The sequence below is a fragment of the Odocoileus virginianus genome, chromosome 2, assembly GCF_023699985.2.
Source record: "Odocoileus virginianus isolate 20LAN1187 ecotype Illinois chromosome 2, Ovbor_1.2, whole genome shotgun sequence".
Classification (NCBI taxonomy): Eukaryota; Metazoa; Chordata; class Mammalia; order Artiodactyla; family Cervidae; genus Odocoileus; species Odocoileus virginianus.
In genome coordinates, this window is record NC_069675.1 from 64,460,562 (window position 1) to 64,481,456 (window position 20,895).

The 20,895-nt window shown below is 42.3% G+C and overlaps 1 protein-coding gene across 11 annotated transcripts in view; it reads right to left on the reverse strand.

Moving 5' to 3' along the window:
- The window catches only part of AAK1 (AP2 associated kinase 1), a 173,285-nt gene that overhangs the window by 63,723 nt on the left and 88,667 nt on the right, over nucleotides 1-20,895 (reverse strand). For all 11 annotated transcript variants that reach the window (XM_070480581.1, XM_070480568.1, XM_070480575.1 and 8 more), the window contains exons 4-8: nucleotides 16,010-16,118; nucleotides 14,402-14,544; nucleotides 4,444-4,565; nucleotides 3,045-3,126; nucleotides 2,412-2,544 (exon numbers count right to left, since the gene is read on the reverse strand). In XM_070480581.1, coding sequence (XP_070336682.1) covers nucleotides 2,412-2,544; nucleotides 3,045-3,126; nucleotides 4,444-4,565; nucleotides 14,402-14,544; nucleotides 16,010-16,118 — 589 coding nt within the window. The remainder of the gene's footprint in view (nucleotides 1-2,411; nucleotides 2,545-3,044; nucleotides 3,127-4,443; nucleotides 4,566-14,401; nucleotides 14,545-16,009; nucleotides 16,119-20,895) is intronic.

Genomic DNA, 20,895 nt, shown 5'->3' on the forward strand with positions numbered 1-20,895 from the left:
GAATTGTAACAAAAATACTTTAAGTTAAAGTTCTGTGCACTGCACAACAGGGACTCAAGTTCTCAGTGTGGAAGTTAACACATTCATCTTCTGGTTCCTAGGAAATTCTGGCCTCCTTTCATACTGTCAGCTAGACAAATGACTGTTCTTTTTTTTTTTTTTTCAAATGACTGTTCTTAATAATTATAATGTAAACTCAAATTTCAAGAGTTTACTTATTATTCTTTTGTTGGAGGTATTAGCTGGTTTTCCATCTAAAAGAAATTGCAAGATAACAATACATCTCTACTTTTACCATGATCTATAGATCACGTGTCTGTCTCCAGTCCTTTAAGCTTTTGCCCTTTCTGAAGCTGGAAAAATCCCCGGGGCAAAAAAAAAAAATATTGAGAAGATACACACACACACACACATACAAACAGCAATGTAAGGCAATGCATTGCTTAAGTAATCAAATGAGTGGTTTGGACATTAAGTTGAGAAAAGACTGATGAGGCTGTGTCCTGGTGAAGGGCTCTGCAGAAGAGGCAGGAGCTGAGCTGGTCCTTGAAGACAGGAAAAAATTTAGTGAGTCAGGGGAAACACAGAAAAAAAGAATTCCAGGTAAGAAAACAGTCTGAGCAAAAATGGACTGGGAGAAAGGCAAGAGAACGCTTTGCTGCAAGGACTAGATGAGCCAAGAGGACAGGGCAGAGGCTTCCTCGTCAGAGAATAAAGGGAAATAAGGTGGGGAGAATGCAACCAGAATATGTGGGACCATTGGCAAGCATGAGGTTTACTGAATAGGGATGTGATAGGGTGACATTTTATAAGATTAATCTCATAGTGAGGTGCACTGGACAGATGGGAGGAGGGGAGAGGCTGGTAGCCAGTTTACCAGTACACGCATGAGCTGACAAGGTTGGAATGTATTATGGTGGCAGTGATGAGAACAGAGAGAATGTCATGAAAACAGGAGAAACTTCAAAGAAAGCATGAGTGCCACTTAGGAAATGAATGACTCTCTTTTTTTCTTGCTGGCCAGATCCAAAGAAAATGTCACATTTCAGTCATCGAGGCTTGAATGGTGACACCCCTGACAGAAACTGAAAAGAGGGGGAACCTTGTGCTGGAAATGAAAGGGTACGGAGTGGGGAATGATGGAAATGTACTTTTAGACATATGAGTTAGGATGACAGTGGACTCTTCCAAAAGTTTGTAAAGTGAAATAGATCAGAGTGTAGGAAAGATGCCATAGTATACACATTCATAAACAGTTGTTTTTCCTAATACAAATTTGTTGCACAGAAGTAAAAAAAAAAAAATTATCAAAAAATACTGTCATTCTAGCAACAAATTTCGCCATTTTCCCATATTTCTTTCCAAGCTCATTTATATAGCTGCCATTTTAGCACAGATATAATGCTTTACCCCTGAAAACAATCCAACAACCATTAAATACCATACTCCATTTCTTCAAATATTGCCCTACTCTTGTATTAATAAACAGAAGAGATTAATTGATAAAACTGGTATAATGGAACAGGTGGTCACTTAGAAGCTAAAACTATCTTAACTTGTGTACAATACCTATACTTGTTAAGGTGCTGTTTCCTTGTTTGTATAATAGCTATAATTATATTTACTATATAGGGTTTTAAGAATTAAATGAGGTACAAGTAGGCCTTCAACAAATGTCAGATGCTCCACTCACACTGGCTTCGTCTATTTTCTCCAGCGCATCCCCATTTAGGATTTACAGTCTGTGACTGTTAAAATATAGATACTGAACGTCTTGACCAAAGTAAAAATATAATAAAAATCTGTTAGTTCAGCATTCCAGTACAGGGGTTTGAGTAAAGATTACTTACTCTGCCATCTTATTAATGAACATTAGTTCATATGCTTACTATGAAGATACAAAAGAATGAAGAATCTTAAAATCTTTTAAAACATTGAGTTTAAATGCTTCTTATCAAAATCCAGTGATGAACCTAAATGAGAGGAAAAAACTAGTTCCACTGAGGTATAGTCTCAATTATGAATTCACTTCAGCCAATGCATTGCCATCATTTTAATTTGAGTTGCTTCCAGTTTTGCAAAGATGAATTTCTTATCTTGATCTGAGTCAGCTGGACTCCTCTGATACCGGAGCTTTCAGACTCCAAGAGAGCAGAGCAATGTTTTGCAATGCTCAAAGCCCAGTAAGGATTTCTGCTTGGGTGGCCAGCCCAGGTGTGAAACCAAGTGGCAAAAAGATTCATAACTCTAACTCAACACTGTTACATGATCTTTGAGCAACCAACCATTATCAATTGATTTCTTTATTTTTCCATCCAACTCATCACTCCTGGAATCTAACCCCTTTATCTTCCATTCCATTTCTAGAGATCAGAAGTAAAAATATGAAACCAGAACCTTAAAATACTTACTAATTAGGCAGTGCATGTCTTGGGAATATCGAGAGTTATCAGGAATTGTGAAGTTTCCATCACAAATTGCCACTTGACTCTCCCCAAATGGCAAAGTGAAGTAACATAATTTATACAACAAACATCCCAGAGCCTGAAAAATAAGAGAAGAGGAGTGCTACTAGAGGTTTATTTACCATAATTGAAAATGGGACTACTGAGAGATACTGGCACCATCCACATTTACTAGCCGATCTAAACACTAGGCATTATTAACCTATTCGAAACTTGAATTTAGAATCCAACATCACTATTTACCTGTCAGATTATTTCTACCATCATTACCCAATTGTGCTTCAAAAGAGAACAAGTATTCTGCTGGTTCTGCCCTTGAGAACTAGTAACACATGTGAAAACCACCTAAGTAATGGGTAGGTGACCTGAATAACTTTCCCAGAGGTCTGAAGTCATGGTCTTTGACAGGCTTCAAGAAGCAGTGGCTGATCACCTCGAGGCAAGAATAACCCTGAGGGGTAAGTAGGCAGGGATGCGGTACAGTGGCCACTCTGGCTACGGCACTGTCTGGATGAGGCTGGGGAGTTTACAGCCAAGACTACTGACATCTGAGATGCGGATAGGTTAGTTGACACCTACCCAAATGTCTGCCTTTGTAGTGATGACCTTGCCACTGTACAGGTTGACCATCTCTGGTGCGCGATAGGACAGCGTTGTGTACCTACAATCAAGAGATTAATTTTTTGTTAAATATGTCAGTGCTATAATTTAAAACCAGGGGTAGCAGAATACTTTTTAAAAAATATATGTATTAGTAGAGTCAAGTTCCCTGGGAGCACTCGGGAGAAGAGAGCACGGGACGTTGAGTGCAGGTGGAATGAAGAGCTGTCATGGCACACACCACGCCCTCAGGCCGCCGTCTTCCCTCTCTAAGACAGGTGGATGCAGACACTAAGGCTTTAAGTAAACCCTAAAAGCAACTTTCCATGGGTCCCTAAATAACAAAACTGTCTCCTATAAATCCTTATTGTCTGACACTATATTTGGCTGGTTTGTTTTTTAAAATATACAGTAATCTTCTTAGATGCAACTCGACACAGAGATGTGACACTGGCTGGGACACTCAGGATAGAAAATGGGCCCTGGCTAGGCAGGAAGTGGGCCCGGAGGTGGATGGATGTTTGCTGATGGAATAGGGCTGAGAGAATAGCTTTCTCTCTTCTCTGGCTCAAGAAAAGAGAAGTGGAATTTTATCTTCAAAGTGAGAGTTAGTGATAACAAGCCTGCAATTTGTGCTGCTTGAGCCTCGAGCCCAGAGGGCTCTGTGGCTCAGATGCCCATCAGGGCCTTGGACCAGAAGTCCTCCTGCCCCAGGCTGGGTTGCCAAAGGTGAAGCAGGAAAGGATCAGGATACCGGTGCACTCTACACTGCTGATTTGTTAGCAGTAATGGTCAGTGCTGCTGCCTCGGAAAAATCTAACACTCTGGACAACAGGGGAAAACGGCCCAAGTTCTTACTGGAGTAACAAATCTAAAGAAGCTGTTTCTCATGGAAGTCAGTGATTCAATGTCTGTAGAGACTTTGATAGCCCTACTCACCATTAATTCCACTAAATTGCAGGTTAGCTCCTTATGAGCAGGAAGAAATAAACACCAATTTAGGGTTCAGTAAAAAGCACAACCAACTGACTGGTAATATCACAGCTGCTGTGATCCCACTGAAAGACATCACGTACTTCCATGGTGTGTGCACCTTTTTAAGGGCTCTGGGATGAAAATAAAAAGATCTATGTACCATAGGACCATTGATAAAGTGCTATAAAATTCCTTCGTTTTACTCCACTGATCAATGACTGTGAATCCCCTCCCTATCCTCCACCTAAAAATCAAACAACCCAACCACCAATTTGATGTTCTGAGATGAGGAGCAACTGACTGGCACCACTGTCTTTTCACCCTGACCCTCTCAATCATAAGTTGAAAGTAAAACTGCTGATCCGATAATGGATAAAACTCAGAGAAAGGAGGAAAAGCTTACTTCTTAATCTCATCTTCTACTGCATTGACTCCTTCCGTCTGTGGATTCTGGAATTTGTTGGTAGCACTTCCAAAGTCACACAGGACATAGTGGCCTCGGTCATGCAAGAGAATATTCTCAACCTGAAAAACATTGTGCAACCGCCCATTCCAAGATATCATTTAATACTGGTCTGAAAATTTGGTGTACATTACACATAAAGGTTTTATTTCTGATAATCTCATTAATGTGCATAGGAAAGTTATTCTCCTCCAAGTATATCAACAGGGGTCATTCCAAGTGAAATATAAAAAGATGCACAGTAACAGGGGAAAATCAGAGTGGGAGGCAGAGTGCTGAAGAGGAAATTCCACAGTGGGAAAGCAAAGAGTTCCATTTTTCTAGATTTCTAGCCATACTTCTCATCTTTGCAGAAACAGTCCTCCTACAGTACTTTCAAGACTGTATCTTTTCTCCTGCCTTTTTTTCAGTCTAGAGTGCTTCCGATGATTACCAGCTCCTTACCCAACTATCAAAATCCCATTCACCTTTCAAAAGTGAAAGGGAAACTGTTAGTAGCTCAGTCGTGATTGACTCTGCGACCCCATCGATTAAAAGCCCACCAAGCTCCTCTGTCCATGGGATTCTCCAGGCAAGAATATGGGAGTGGGTAGCAATCCCCTTCTCCAGGGGATCTTCCTAACCCAGGGATTGAACCTGGGTCTCCCACATTGCAGACAGATTGTTTACTGTCTGAACCACTCTAGTTCAAATGCCATTTCTTCCTTGAAGCCGTCCTCAGAAAAATGTCAGCCTTTCCCTACATTCCTTCAGTACTTGGTTCTTCCTGGTATCAGTGATTTCATTCAGACCTTCTAAATATACAGATCAGTTTCTTTACCATGGTAGGTTAGGATTTTCTGAACTAATAAATATTTCCTATATTTTAGTTATTTCTCAAAGTGATTAAAGGCCTGTGGGCAAATGCACAGTTCTCAAAGTACCATCCTTCTATTTTTGTAGGTGTATTCTCTGGGCAGTGAGTTAGGAGTTCTGGGTAGGAGTGAGCTTCCAAAGACCAGAATCTAGAGAAATTCTTGGTGTCAAAGGAGTCTACCAAAGATATAACAACTCCAAAACATGGGCACTACTGTACTCAAGGTGCATTAATTTTTGGCAGAGGTGAACTGAGCTGACTGGTGTGCTGGAGGACAGACCTGGCTATGTGTGGGCAGTAAAATGGTAGCCAAAAAAATCTTGTTAGGTCAATAAATTATCTTTTGTCTTCAGCCTTCCGAAGACTGATCGCCTTTGGAAAACAAAGGTAAGAATAGACTAGAAGCTCCTTAAGGACAAGCAAAGAGACTTGTCATCTTCTCTACCAATGCCTAACATAGTGCGTGGAATAGAAAATGTTTGTTGAATGGAATCAGCTGAAAAGGGGAAATATACATGACACTGTGTGTGTGTGTGTTTGTGTGTGTGTGTGTGAGAGAGAGAGAGAGACAGAGAGAGGCTATCGGAAATAAGACAGAAGCCACCAAATACCCAGGACCCTACTACTAGTAGTTCTTTTAAAAATATCTTGTCAATTATGATGTCTCTTGTTTCTATACTTTCGTTTAATTTTTCTAGGATTATATATTATAAAAATGTTTATAGTCTGCATTTTATAAATATAATACCTAAAGTCTTTGAAAACTGACTCTACAGTTTATTATTCCTTATTCCAACTGAGTATCACTCATGATATATTATTGTGAGAGGTTTTGTCATTGTTGTTGTTAATTTGTGTTCCTTGGAATTCATCTGTGGGAAGCCTTAAGAGGCCTGAGTTTAAGGTCTATTATTCCTCCAGGAATAACATACTTCTGCACCTAGGGAACTAATAACCTACAATCACTTCACAAAACTGTAGGCACTACAGTTTTGACCTTGGGGTTTTTAGCCACCCAAGCAGTGTGAACTATGACCATAAACTTGGGTGGATATGCTCTTGTGGTTAAGAATTCTTAGGAGAGACTTGTTCCCCAAAGACAAGACTGAATCAGGCAAATATTTCTACCATCTACAGCTTTTTATAATGCTCATCAGATTAATCTATTTATACAAAGTGAAACAGTTAAGCTATCCTGAACATATACTCACTTCAGGAATCTAAAATAATTCCAACAAGGCAACACTAATATTTCCAATGGAATTTAGAGGTTTTAAAAAGAAAGCTACTATTTACTGATTGTCTCATCACTTTACATGGATTATCTCATTCAGTCCTTACAGTAACAATATAATAACAATCCCCATTATACAGACATAGAAAATGAGGCTCACAGTGATTAAGCAAGGAAATGCACCTAGGCAATCTAACTCTAGAGAAGGACAGGTAATTGCCCTTCTGCCAGGGCAGGAGGCAGAATAATTACTCAAAGCCCCCCCCCCATTTCCACCCTCCTACCTGGTAGGGATGACTACGCTCACCCAATGTCCTGGATACAAGCGTAAGGACGGGGTTTCTTAATTCTTTAAGTTCAGAAATGCCCCTATAATAGGAATCCAGTCAATGAGAAACCAAATGTCCAAACAATAGTCAGGCTGATTTGCTCAATGTTTCCTAAGCATTTCCTACAATGACTAGTTTGTCTTTTTATTCAATTGCTCCCTCTCTGCTAGTCAACTCCTAGCCATTCTTCAAGGCCTTGCTCAAGTCAAAGTCCTCAGGAAAACACTCCCTGGCCACCCTACAAAAATTTACAGAACTTACCGCTAGAAAGGATTGACAAAGTGAGACCTGGCCAAACCAAGCCATGCCCATAGGTTACTTGGCCTCTTGTCTATGGCTGTTTTTGCGCTCCAACAGCAGGGTCAAGCAGTTGAGACAGAGCCTATAAAGCTGACGAGCCTAAAAATTTATTCTTTGGCCCTTTGAAGAGAAATCAACACCTCTGGTCTATAATTATATTCTGCCCATGTGTCCCTTACAATACCCAGCCCAATATTTTACACACATAAGGGACCTCTAACTCCTTTATTCAGTGTCTGCCGGCAACAACCCTCCTTGCTGGCCTCTGCCACCCTACAGGGATCATATGAAACCATGCTTCTCCTACTGGATGTGAGTAGTCCCTTCCCAAATCAAATGCTATACTTCTAATCCTAGAATATACAATCTAGAAAACGGAACAGTCAACTCATATCAAAACACAAACAAGGGCATTCCAGGGACCAGAATCAGTGTTGAGGAGGGTAGACAATGGACAGAATAAAGAGGATGCACAACGAGGTTTTGTTTTGTTTTCTACCCAGACCTTAAAAACCTGGTTTGTATTTCTGGTTAGTTTGACTGACGGAACTCAGGAATTATGCTACATTTAACCTGGTCCCCACCCTGCCTCCCTCCCTCCCACAAAGATGCCACTGTATAGAACTATATTCATAGGAAAACCAGTTAGAAATTAAGGGTGTGTTCAAAAACAGACAAGAGAACCAGAGATATCACTGGAGTGAAAGCCTGAGAAATATCAAAGAACTATTGATGCAGATGAGAACAGTAATTCCTGCTTTGGCCACCGTGAAATTCTGTGGGGAGGATCAGGTGAGATTACTACAGAGGTGAAATCGCCTGGCAGCAGCCACAGCTCCGGCCCCTCGCCGTCTGTCTCTGTGACCTGTGACACCAGTGACAACCTCCAAACGCAGGCGGCTGCTGCCCTCCATCATCGCCAGCACCGTCACTAACAAAACACTTAGCACAGAGCACAATGTGCGGCAACCACGTTGGACTTGGGGTTCAGAAGACCTTGGGGACTATTTCAGATGTTTGGCCTTGAATAAACCTTTAAACCTCTTTGGGCAGGTTTCTTATCTGTAAAGTAAAGCTGGTAATAATTCTATTACTGTTCTTATGAAACAAGGAAGAGAATGACCATGAAAGCACACTATAAGTCTCCCTGTGCACATGTAAGATCATTCCTTTATTAGAGAAATACATTTGAATTCCTACTACCACCTATTAGGTGCCAAGTACTTTTCTAAATTCTGCAAATAAGGCTGTGACTGGAGCTTAGGGTCCAGCTGATGATTTAAAAAAAAAAAAGTATAATTGCCTGGTACTGATAAATATTGCAGAAAAAAACCTCAGCAGCTTAAATATATGTCATTTAAGATGGATGCCACTGTAAACAGCACATTCAGGCAAGGTCACTCTTGTGAGGGGAGCCACCATGAACAATCTGGGGGATGAGCATTCTCATTAGAGATCGGCCAGCAGGAAGGCGCAGTGGTGAGAGCACCTGTAGGGAGACTGAAGGAGACTGAAGCAGAGACAGGCCTCTGTGGCTGGGGCAGCACCGTCCTGGGGATTGGAAAACTAAAAACATGGGACCAGACATACGATGGGCTAGCACTCTCATGAATGAGGAGACAAGATAAAGCTGGGCCTTGAAGAAAGTGCAAGACGCAGGTTAAGTGGAACCAAGAACAGGAAGGCATGGGGGGATGAGAGTAACAAAATGGTGTCAGCAGCTGGCAGCACTTACTAAGTGGGGCCCAGCGCTGCCCCACGTATTTCATGACATTCTTCCAAGGCCTCACTGTCCCGCCTGACACGTGAGAGGACGGAGTGTAGGCAGAGGTCACAAGGCTGCGAGGGCACTTGGGCTCAGGCTGCCACACCGCAGGGACTGCACCCTCCCTGGCTGCACTGACATGACAGAAGGGAGACAATGAGGGCAGGGACGACTGTCCAAGTGTGAGATGACCGGGGCCGAGAGGGATTCAGTGAGGAAGGGCGACAACCAACTGGAGGGTCATACACCGGCGTCTGGAAGCTTCAGAGAACCTGCGTGGTGACTTTGTTTGTGGCCATGTCCTTTAGGAAGTCAGGTGAACGCTGGTTACCATTGCTCACAACCTCCCATCTAGAAGCTTGTTGAGCGTTTAAGCTACTGACCTTATTCCACAATCAGCCTGAGAGGATTATTAAAGCTGTCACTCCTGAACTCTGCTCACAGCTTCAAATAAAACATCTAGAAAGCCACCTCCTCCTGACCTCTTCATCTTGATATACCAAACAAAACAGCATCCAGGCATTTCTGCCAGAGTTTATTACCACTGGAAATTGTGGAGCACTCGGTGAATGCTGGTTTTCCAACCTGTGATTCCAAAAATAGGACAAGAATCTTCATCCTACTGTACTTCATGAGATCTAAAATCTCATTTCTGACAGATGAGAAGACATTCAATACTTTTTCAACCTAGAATGTACTTACTAAGGCCTAACCCTTCTATCCCCTTTCTTAAATGCTTGGGCAAACAGCATGGTAAAATATAGCAAAAACCAAACAAACAGAAACCACCTTGAGGATCAAAAACCTTGGCCTTTGTTCTGGTCTGATCAATGAGTTTGCTGTGCAGGTCACAGCCTTTCTGAGCAGAGGATTCCCTGTTGGTAAAAGGAAAGCGCTGACTTATGTGACCTTCCCAGGAACACAATTCTACTATTTGCAATGAAGATCTCTATCAATCCTCAGAGAGACAATTTAAAACAGGGAGGAAATAATGAAAATGTAAAATAATGTATTTGAGGAGAAACATTCAGTAAAGACCAGAACTTCTGTTTCGGTTATTTTTTAGAACACATGCTGCTCAAGGACAGGGACTGCTGTCAGCTTATTTCCTTTCTGGAATTTGAAAGAAAGACCACACACGTGGTGGGCAGGGCAAGAGGGGCCTTCTCAGTTCCCCACAGGGTGGCACTGGCTCAGCACGGGGGTCCACAGCTGGCCTGCTCTGTGCTCCTTCCTGTGTCCCATGGACTTACTCCCAAGGGCGCCTCCTCATCACGTGGAAACTCGGGTCACACAGAAGCAACCAAGAGACTGGCCACGGGCACGTTCTCTGACCAAGAGGAGAAGAAAGAACTTCTTGGCTCTGGACACTGCGTGGTAGGGAGTGCAGACAGGCCAAGGCCTTGTGACGCAATGACAGAGCCAGGGCAACAGGAGGTCCAGGGGACTTCTCACTGCTGCCTAGCAAGCTGGCACTGCAGCAGGCAGATGTGACTGCCCGCCAAGCACACAGTAGTAGAAATCAACAGAATCTAACAGGCCAGCAAAAGCATCTAGATGGCACTTAAAGATTTGGGGAGTTTGGGAAAGCATTATAAAAAAAAAAAAAAACAAAACACAGGAGTCAATGACTAAAATCAACAGCAACAGGACTCCTCTAGAACAATCACAGTGTCCTTCCAGGGGCCCCTATGTACGTTTTGTTTCCAATGTCAAGGAGAAGAGGAAACAAAGACTCCTGAACCACAAGTGGCAAACCAGAGGCATACTTGGTGGTCTTCAATACTGACTGAATGCAATTACTGCGTTCCTAGCCCCGAGTGATGGGTGATGGAGGGGCAAGGGCCAGGGCCTAAGGCAGGCTGGGAAGAGAGTAAAGCAGCCACTCACTCATGGCCCGGCCTCACCCTCAGATTCCAGTGTGCTCCCACGTCCCCTGGTGAGACATCTCACAGGCTGTTCAGAGCAGCGGGGGAAGAGCCTGGGCTCTGGCTGCTTGAGACCAACCACCTACCGTGTCGCCAGGCAGGATGCTGAACTCTGCCTCAGGCTCCCGTCATGGGCGACCTTCTCCACTACCTCAAGGCAGCACCACGGGGCACTCATATACCGGCCACCCGGAAATTGGCCAGGTGCTATTTATGGGTGTGAAGTGATGACCACTGAGGCCTTGTTTAGTCCAATAAATGTTGAAAAACTGACAATGAAGGAAGACTTTGTTTAAAAATGTACAAGCAGCACTCTCTAAAACAATGCTCTGTGGTCCTCTTGGCCTCTTCTTTGCTCTCACCTTCCTAGGTGTCCGCTCAGAATTTTCTGAGCCAAGGATGTGCCCGCTCACTGACTCACATGTTCTCCTGTAGCCCCATCTGGGCCCTAACAAGGCTGGTGCTGTTGTCTCCGCTGCACAGAGGAAGCTGAGGCTCTGAGGCCAAGTGATGGGAGGAGCAACCCAGGAGCCTGAGGGTCCAGGAGAACATGAGGTCAGGGGAAAGTCACAAAGGAGTCAAAGACTACAGGGAGGAGAGCAAGACGGGGATGGAAACACGTCCTGTACATCTGGAAATATGAAGGATGCTTATCACTCACAGAGCTTACAACTCGGTCGGTACCAGTTACATGGCTACAGAACCAGAGTTCTCACATGAAATCGAACCCCATCTGACATGGAGGGGTGGAATGGGACTCCAGAGGGATCTGAGCTCATACAGGTCACAGAAGCAGTGCTGATACAGCCAGGCCACACTTCTCCAACCCTTTTCTTGGCCCCTCGCAAACTCTTCTTCAAGACGTGTGGCAGGGACAAAGATCAGGTCCTAAAATGTTGGTACCATTGCTTATTTTGAAATATACACTAAGAGGCCCAAGAATTTCACTCAATGTTAAGACAACTAGGAAAAAAGTGTCATCACCTGAAACTAACACAACACTGTAAATCAAGTGTATTTAAAAAAAAAAAAAAGGAGTGTCATCACATTCTTAGAGCAGTGGCCTGCAGTCACTCTGGCCTGCTCTGTAACTAGCCAGGTACCAGGCTCTCACCCACTTCCTCATCTTCAAACACCTTCTTGTTCCCTCCCCTCGGCAGTCCTTAGGCCCTACTCTCTAGCTGAAATACTTTTCAGCCTCTCTGTGACCACCCGTATCTCACCAGTCCTTCAAAATTCAACCTTTCCAGAAGATCCCAATCACCACTGCCAGATCCCATTATCCGACCACATACTAAGAGACTTGAGCCTCTTCACCACTTTGTTCTATAGAGTTTTGCAATTCATTTCTTTAAGTTTCAGTTTCAAATATTTCACTTATATGCTCTCACCAATACTTTTACATCATGAGCATAGGGACCATGTTGTATCTGCACTATCTGCACAGAATTATGTTTTGTATGATGTGAGGCTCACAATATTCATGGATGTATACTTGTTCTGCTCAGAAAAGGGGCTGTCTGTGAGCAGAGGTACACTGGAGAAGGCTGTCTAAGGCATTTGGAGACTTTGCACTCAATAGGACATAAAAATAAAATGGGGAAAAAAAACATGTGTTAGTGTGAAGAAATTGGAACCTTGTAAGTTTCTGGCAAGATGTAAAATAGTGCAGTTCCTTTGGAAAATAGGCTGGCAGTTCCTCAAAAAGTTAGAGTAACCATATGACCCAGCAATTCCTCTCCACGGTGTGTACCCAAGAGAACTGAAACTATGCACTCATGTGAAACCTAGTACATGAATGTTCACAATAGCCTGAGTCATAATAGCTACAGCAGAAACAATTCAGATGTCCACTAACTGAGTAATTAACAAAATGTGATATGTCTGCACAATGGGACGTTATCACAAAAAGAATGCAGTACTGATATATGCTACAATATACATGAACCTTGAAAACACTGCTTGTGAAAGAGGTCACATACCATACAAGCCCATTTAGATGAAATGTCTGGAATAAGCCAACAGAAAGTAGACTGGTGGTTGGCAGGGCTAAGGGAAGAATGAGAAGTGACCCCTAATGGGTACAGGCTTTTGAGGGTGGTGGTGATGAAATTTTTTTTATTTTTTGGTGATGAAATTTTTGATGAAGCTTTTGGGGTGGTAGTGAAGGGAGATGAAATTTTCTGAAATTAGACAATGGTAATGGTTGCACACCCTTGTAAATATATTAAAACCCACCAACGTGTACATTCTAAAGGAGTAAATTTTATGGTATGTGAACTATATCTTAATTAAAACAAACTAAAAAACATCATCATAACAGAAAAGCTAGTATGCTACTGTGATCCTCAAACTTTAAAATAGACAAAAACCACCTGGGGTGCCTAAGATAAAAACTCCCAGGCTTCCCTGGTACCAACACAAACACTGTGGCCCAAAAGATTCAGTGAGGAACCCAGCACCTGCATTTAACAAGCATAGTAGAGGACGCTGATGTAAATGTAAATATTAGCCGTGAAGCATGTTTCTTGAAACGTAAGTATAATCAAAAGAAATTGCAATTTAGAATTAGAAGAGCTGGATTCAAATTCTGGTACTGTTCCTTCCTAGTTATATGACCTTAGTTAAGGCACATAACCTCTCTGCTCCTAAGTTTCACTGACCATAAAATGTAAAGAAGAAGGTCTCTTACCCAAGAGACAGTGCACATACATTGTCTTACAGAGTACATGGCACATAGTCAGTGCCATAGATGCCAGTGAATCCTAACCAGGTGCCAATTCCATTCAACAAACATTGTCAAGTGATTACAGTTTAAAAGGTCCAGTGCAAGGGAATAGTAATTAGCAGGACAAAATTTTTAAATTATCAATTAATGGATTTTATAAAATATAAAATAGACTTTAAAGACTAGACACTGCTGTTTACAAACTTTAAATTAGCATATTACTCTTCATGACCCTAAAAAAGTGAATTTGGGAGCTTATTAGGAAAAACAACAAAGATGTGTTCAGGCATTTGATGATTATAAAGAACTTCTGAAAGCTACTTAACAATAAAATTGATACTGTATTGTACTGTATGAACATGCATGCTAATCTGCTTCAGTTGGGTCTGACTCTTTGTCACCCTATGGACCACAGCCCCTCAGGCTCCTCTGTCTATGGGATTCTCTAGGCAAGAGTACTGAAGTGGGTTGCCAGGTCCTCCTCCAGGGGATTTTCCCCACCCAGGGATCCAACTTGCATCTCTTATGTCTCCTGCATTGGCAGGCGGGTTCTTTACCACCAGTACTACTTGGGAAGCTGTATTGTACTGTACTGTTCTGCTATTTATTTTTTTCTCTGTGCTTTCTCTCCCCAAGCAGAATGTAAACTCATAATTTGGTACCAAGCCTGATGCTTTTCCCATACCCCCATAACATTTACCCCACTCCTGGAGCAGGTAGAAAATACCCCGTAAGAAAGCTTCAGGATGATCTGTTACCTTCAGGTCACGGTGGATAATAGGAGTTTTGCACTGATGCAGGCGGGCGACAGCTTCACAGGTGTCACAAAATATCTGGAGTACTTCATTTTCTGTAAAACCTGTTTGCAGGCGCTGGTTCATCAGGTTGACCACTTGGCCTCCTGAAAGGGGTGCAGAGCAGAGGAAAGGTAATAAACATTCAGCCCCTTCACTTATTCAAGAGAATGAATGGCTGTCCACAGAGGAGCAACCTGGATTCGGCTAATTACTGGCTGACCAGGATTAAACCCCAGTATCTTGATTCCCAGCCTGTGACCTGTTTCCTACTGCTTCAAAACAGTTTCTTCATTTTATAAAGCAGCTCAGATGTGAGTTGCCCTCATTCTGTCTTCAAGATTAGCAGCAGAACTGACAACATGGTCCTGGCTCTGGTTGCCTGGTTATACTGTCCCTGTTGTGCATCAGATGGGGCCACAGGTTCAACTTGCTGTATCTTTTAGTAAGAATCAGATTGCACAATAGACCCCAGGAGGAGGAAGAAGACAGTTTGATAGCCTGTATTTTAGGAACAGCTTGGTCTCTCTGGCTTTACTGCCTGCTGCCTGGTCTGCAGAAATGCTACATCAACACTTAATCCCTAGGGCTGAAAGACTGATGACCTCGCTTAGAAAATTACCCAGCTCCCTGGATTCTCCTACTGCCTCATCTGTGAACATTTAACAGTCCAAAAAGGAATGGGCAGGAGGAAACAATGTGGTACTATTTCATAAAGTCAGGGTAACAGCTGTTATAGTAAAAGCTGAAATTACTGGTTAGCATCATGTTTTTAGGATTAGCAACATATTTAATTTATGGACAGTGTCTTGAAAGGCAAGGAAAATGTTAGTGGAACCAAGGGTGATTACAAAACTGCGCACCAAACAGTGAAACAGTGACCCAAGAATATAAGTGGCAGCTGCTGAGACCCAAAAAGCTGAACCTCTGAACAACAGCTGTAAGAAATACAGTCAACTCTGAATACATTCATGCTCCAGCCTGGGTTTCCCAAGATAAATACTGCTCAAAATGCTAAGCTTTCAACTACTTAACTACTGTTAACAGCAGCATGATTTGAATGGAGCCTTATTGGCAATCACAACTGGAGCAAGAAGAGGAGAGTCATTTCCATTAGACAAAAAGGATTCTTTCCCTCCCAATGCAAGGATGGTGGTATGGGTGGAGAACAGAGCACACGAGTGAGGGAAGCTGAATTGTTTCTTTAGTCCATCTGGAGTCGGGTCTTTATTATGTGCCTTCATCATTTGTTTTAAAGCATCACAAAGAACACATTCATTCTCATCCTCATACATCCACATTCATACACAAGCACCAAACCTTCCAAAACCTAACAAAATTAGAGTTCTGTATTATCCACCAGTGTTTGTGCCACTGATCTCTGCCATTGTAAGAATAACCAAGAAGTCACAGAGCCTCCTGTGTTTACCTCCTCAGCCTCTTTGTTTACCAATCTTTAAAACCAGAACAACATACATTAGAGTACAGTTCCCGTTAACTGCAATGACCTCACACCCTTGACAATCAAAGTCCTAGAGAAATTAGAGCGTACGGTCTGGCTCATGTACTTACCCCTGCAGAAGTCCATCAGAATGAGAACTTCCCACACATCACCGCTACTCACACTGTTGATACTGGAGTCAATGTAACCCACGATGTTCTTATGCCCCGACAGGTCCCTCTATAAAGAGTTGAGAAATAAATGATTCGTTACAGACACCAATAGAGACAGAGCGAGCCCGGTTTTTCCATTAGCACAGACAACTTAAATACACAGACCAACACTGGCAGTGAGCAGAGGTCAGACTAAGAAACAGGGTCAAGAGCACAATTCCCCTGGCCTCTGAGAGTCATGGCCAGATCTTCAGTAGCAACTCTACAACCCAACTAAACCATTACGCTCTCCTGAGTTCAGTTCAGTTGCTCAGTCGTGTCTGACTCTTTGGGACCCCATGGACCTCAGCATGTCAGGCCTCCCTGTCCATCACCAACTCCCAGAGTTTACTCAAACTTATGTCCATTGAGTTGGTGATGCCATCCAACCGTCTCATCCTCTGTCGTCCCCTTCTCCTGCCTTCAATCTTTCCCAGTATCCAGGTCTTTTCCAGTGAGTCAGTTCTTTGCATCACGTGGCCAAAGTATTGGAGTTTCAGCTTCAACATCAGTCCTTCCAATGAACACCCAGGACTGATCTCCTTTAGGATGGACTGGTTGGATCTCCTTGCAGTCCAAGGGACTCTCAAGAGTCTTCTCCAACACCACAATTCAAAAACATCAATTCTTCAGTGCTCAGGTTTCTTAATGGTCCAACTTTCATATCCATACATGACTAATGGAAAAACCATAGCCTTGACTAGATGGACCTTTGTTGGCAAAGTAATGCCTCTGCTTTAATATGCTGTCTAGGTTGGTCATAACTTTCCTTCCAAGGAGTAAGAGTCTTTAAATTTCATGGCTGCAGTCACCATCTGCAGTGATTTTGGAGCTCAACGCTCTCTTGAACTAGATTCTAAAACCAAATGGTCACAGGCTGACTACTTGCTCAGGGCATCAGTCTTCCCTATAAGCCAGAAGTGAAGACTCTCATCTCTAGAAACACTGCAGAGGGGCTTAGAGGACAGCCACAGTACAAACTATTTAAATATGTGGGTTTTTAATTCAGAAAAATGATCATTTTTTTCCTGGTTGTAAGAACAACAAGTGAATTCAACTTGACTTTTAAACTATTCATACTGTTTTTCTCTCTTCAGGAAATATATGAAAAGAATAACTGCTTTTTAAAGTTTTGGAGGGACTACAATGGCAAGCATTTTGCTCACAATTAAGCCTTTCAAACCAACCAACCGGGATAGAAGATGGGTTATGTTTCCAGCTCTCTGGTTGGAACAGCATATCTCAGGGCTGCTCATGGAATTAATGTTTCAGTGAGTACATACTGAGCACCTCTCATGTTTCAGGACCCATTCAGACCCTGGAAGTTGCCTCATCCCTTGGTATGGTTACTTCAACATCCATAGAGGCAAACCTTTTTGAAAATGATGTTCAAAGTCCAAGGTCAGTGAGCGAAAACTGAGCAAGCTGGGTAATAGGATTTATGCACAAAGTAAGGCCCTATTTTTAAACTAGTTTTAATAAATTGTTTTACTTCTGTTTAATAACAATAAACGGGAGGGAGGAAGCGAGAAACATGTGGTTCTGTAAGAGTTACCACAAATTTGGCAATTAGAACCATGAGAATAGTAACTACCACCATACTGACTGGAGACCTCAGCTATTCCAAGTGATAAAGTCTCTTTTAATCGGAAAGTACATACCACAACAAGAGGAGGCCTCACAGTGTCAAACTCACACACCTGAACTCTGAGCATACAAATGAAAGTTCCTTAGCACTTTCCTCTGAGTGAAGGAGTAAGAATGACTACTGTCTCTGAAAGGCAGAGCCAAGGTAGAAACGGGACTGCTTCTACTGGCAATGGGGCAATCACTGGAGATCTAGACAAGAACAGTTTCGGAGAAGGAATAAAATGAAGGAACAATGGAACTGGACTTGCAAAGAACGGGAGTTGCATACATAGAACCAGTGACTACCGATGACTCTTTCCGAACATTCTGAGCTGAAAAGGAGCAGCACTGAGGGAAAGAAAAGGGTGGGAGAGGACTGGGCGCTGGAGAGTGGAAGGAACCAGGAGAGACAAGCTTTAAGACACAGAAGAGGATGGGGATAACTGATGGAACAAGGTCCTTTGAGTAGAAAGGGTCAGGATTAGGAATACTGTTAAAGGGACTGGTCTTTCAAAGACATTTCTTTACTGGCAAACAGGAAGGAAATAAGGATGGATATGCATATTGGTTTAAGGCTGGGGGGAAAAAGGGAATTTGAGGGCGTTCAGATCCATTGTTCTGTTTTGGGGTAGAATGCAAGATTATCTTCCAAGCATTAGGGAATGAGAAAGAAGACTGATGAGAGAAATAAAAGGCTTTGAGCAACTGCTCTGGATAATTGACAAGGGAGATGATGAGACAGAAAAGCAGCCGCTGGAACTCAAGTTTCTCTAAACAGAAAGTGATTTCAGGGCTCATGTTTTAGAGGACTGTACTTTTCGCTGCTTTTCAGCCTCATCAACTCTTCTAGAACTTGTTTCCATTTACACAGTGCTAGAATTAGGAACATGTAGAGAGGATTTCTTTGAAACTAAAATGGAGCAGAAGATCATGTCCTCCAAATGTCCACAGAAAGGAAAGAAAGACTCATGTTTCTGTATTTAACTGTTTGGGAAAATAAAAATCAGAAAAGTTGCCTCTGAGTTTCTCTCACCCCAAGAGGAATAATTAAGAATCTGGAAGGAAAATAAAAGGCAACTGAAAGAGCCAAGAGGAGGTCAAGAGCTATTAGAGGACCCACACTGGATAATTAATGTCTGTAGATGGCATCTCAGAACAGTATGCCACGACACTGGATGATTGGTCCAAGGCCAAATTCCCATTCACCATGTCTTCTGCAAAGATCTAGATATACGTTCAAGTAGAAAAGACCATCTCTTTGTAGGGAGACAATGGCATTTTACTTTTAACGGCTTGGGAGTCCAGAAACATCTTAGATTTTAGAATAAAATGTCACTGGTTTGTAAGTGATAGAGAAGATCTGTTTGAATGGCTGGGAAATGTAGAAAACGGTCAAGAGAAAATCTTAATACAAGTTGAGATAGGCTCACATTCAGGGTCAAAGTGACAGCACTTCTCAACAGCAACAGGTGAGAGGATATCAAGCTTTCCCTGGCTTGAGTTAAAAGACCAGCCCCACACTTACAGGAGAGGTCTGGGCTGGAACCCACAGGGGAGGCACCTCAGTTACTACCTGTTTATTCAGGAAAAGGCAAGGTATAGAAAGATGCTCTGATGTCCTTGGTTACAACTATTATTTGGAGTATTGAGGTAAAAGTATACTTGCTAAGTCAAAATCTGATTTCAGAGGAGTGGTGAATGTTCAGCTAAAATATGATCAGCTTATATATTACATTACATCATGGAAGCAGTGATAAGTCTAATGACCCTGTACTGTCATTCTAAACTCTTTTTATTTATTTATTTGGCTGCATTGGGTCTTAGTTGTTGCACTCCGATCTTTGTTGTGCTGTGTGTCCCTTCTTTCACGGCCGCACAAAGACACTCTAGTTGTGGTAAGCAGGCTCAGCAGTTGCAATGCATGGGCTCAGTTGCTCCATGGTATGTGGGATCTCAGTACCCCAACCAACAATCAAACCTGTGTCCCCTGCATTGGAAGGCAGATTCGTAACCACCGGACCACCAGGGAAATCTCTAAACTTTATTTTTAAATTAACATTAAATCACACTGATAAACATTATTAGAAGACCTACCTTACTGAATAGATATTTAAAGTGTTTGTAGTTAACTTAGTAACTTTCATAGTTAAATGCTTGAAGTGATGAAAAACTTTTTTCATAAACACACACAGAAACCACCATTGGAAAATAAGGCCTTCTACCCAGATCCTACAGATGATCAGAAACTTTATCTATAGTCCTAATTAATGGTCCTTCATTAGAAGGTCTGATGATGAAGCTGAAACTCCAATACTTCCACCTGATGCGAGGAACTGACTCATCTGAAAAGACCCTAATGCTGGGAAAGACTGAAGGCAGGAGGAGAAGGGGACGACAGAGGAAAAGATGGCTGGATGACATCACCGACTCAGTGGACATGAGTCTGAGCAAGCTGCGGGAGCTGGTGATGGACAGGGAAGCCTGAGGTGCTGCAGTCCATGAGGACACAAAGAGTGGGACACAACTGAGTGACTGAACTGAATTAATGGTGCTTGTAGCACAGAACAGCATTCTATCCCAAGCTTCAAATTTTCTGCAGTACGAAATTTCTACTAAGAATCTTAAAGCCTTATAAGAGAACAGAGGCCTCAATTCCTAAGTACATCTATAAAAACCTTCATGTTTATGTTCAAGAAAACAAAGAGGACAGCATTCTAAGTAGCATATCAATAGTGTCACTCACCTCAAAATAGTCAAGTGAGTATGGTATGTAACTAACTTCCTTTTGTATCTTTTGCTCAGACCACTCTTCCTTGGAACATCAGCATGACAAATTCCTGCAAATTCCTGATGCTGACAGTGCTTGCATTTGCATACAATAAGCTTCCAAAGAGGTGTATTTACCCAAATAGTCAATGATTTCTGATTTTATGACACAGCACTATTGCTGCCAACTTCTAGCATCGCACTGTGATTCCACAAACAGTTTGAACCAAAGTAAGCTTCTTTCCCAAAGCTGCTTTGTAAAAGTCTTCTGTCTTACTATTCCTCTCCCACTCCTTTTCTCTATAACTCTAAATTTTCTCTGTACCTATTCTCTATAACTCTAAATTTCCTTTATAACTATAATTCACAAGCAAACAAAAACTATCAAATCCAGTGCAATAGTGAAAAGA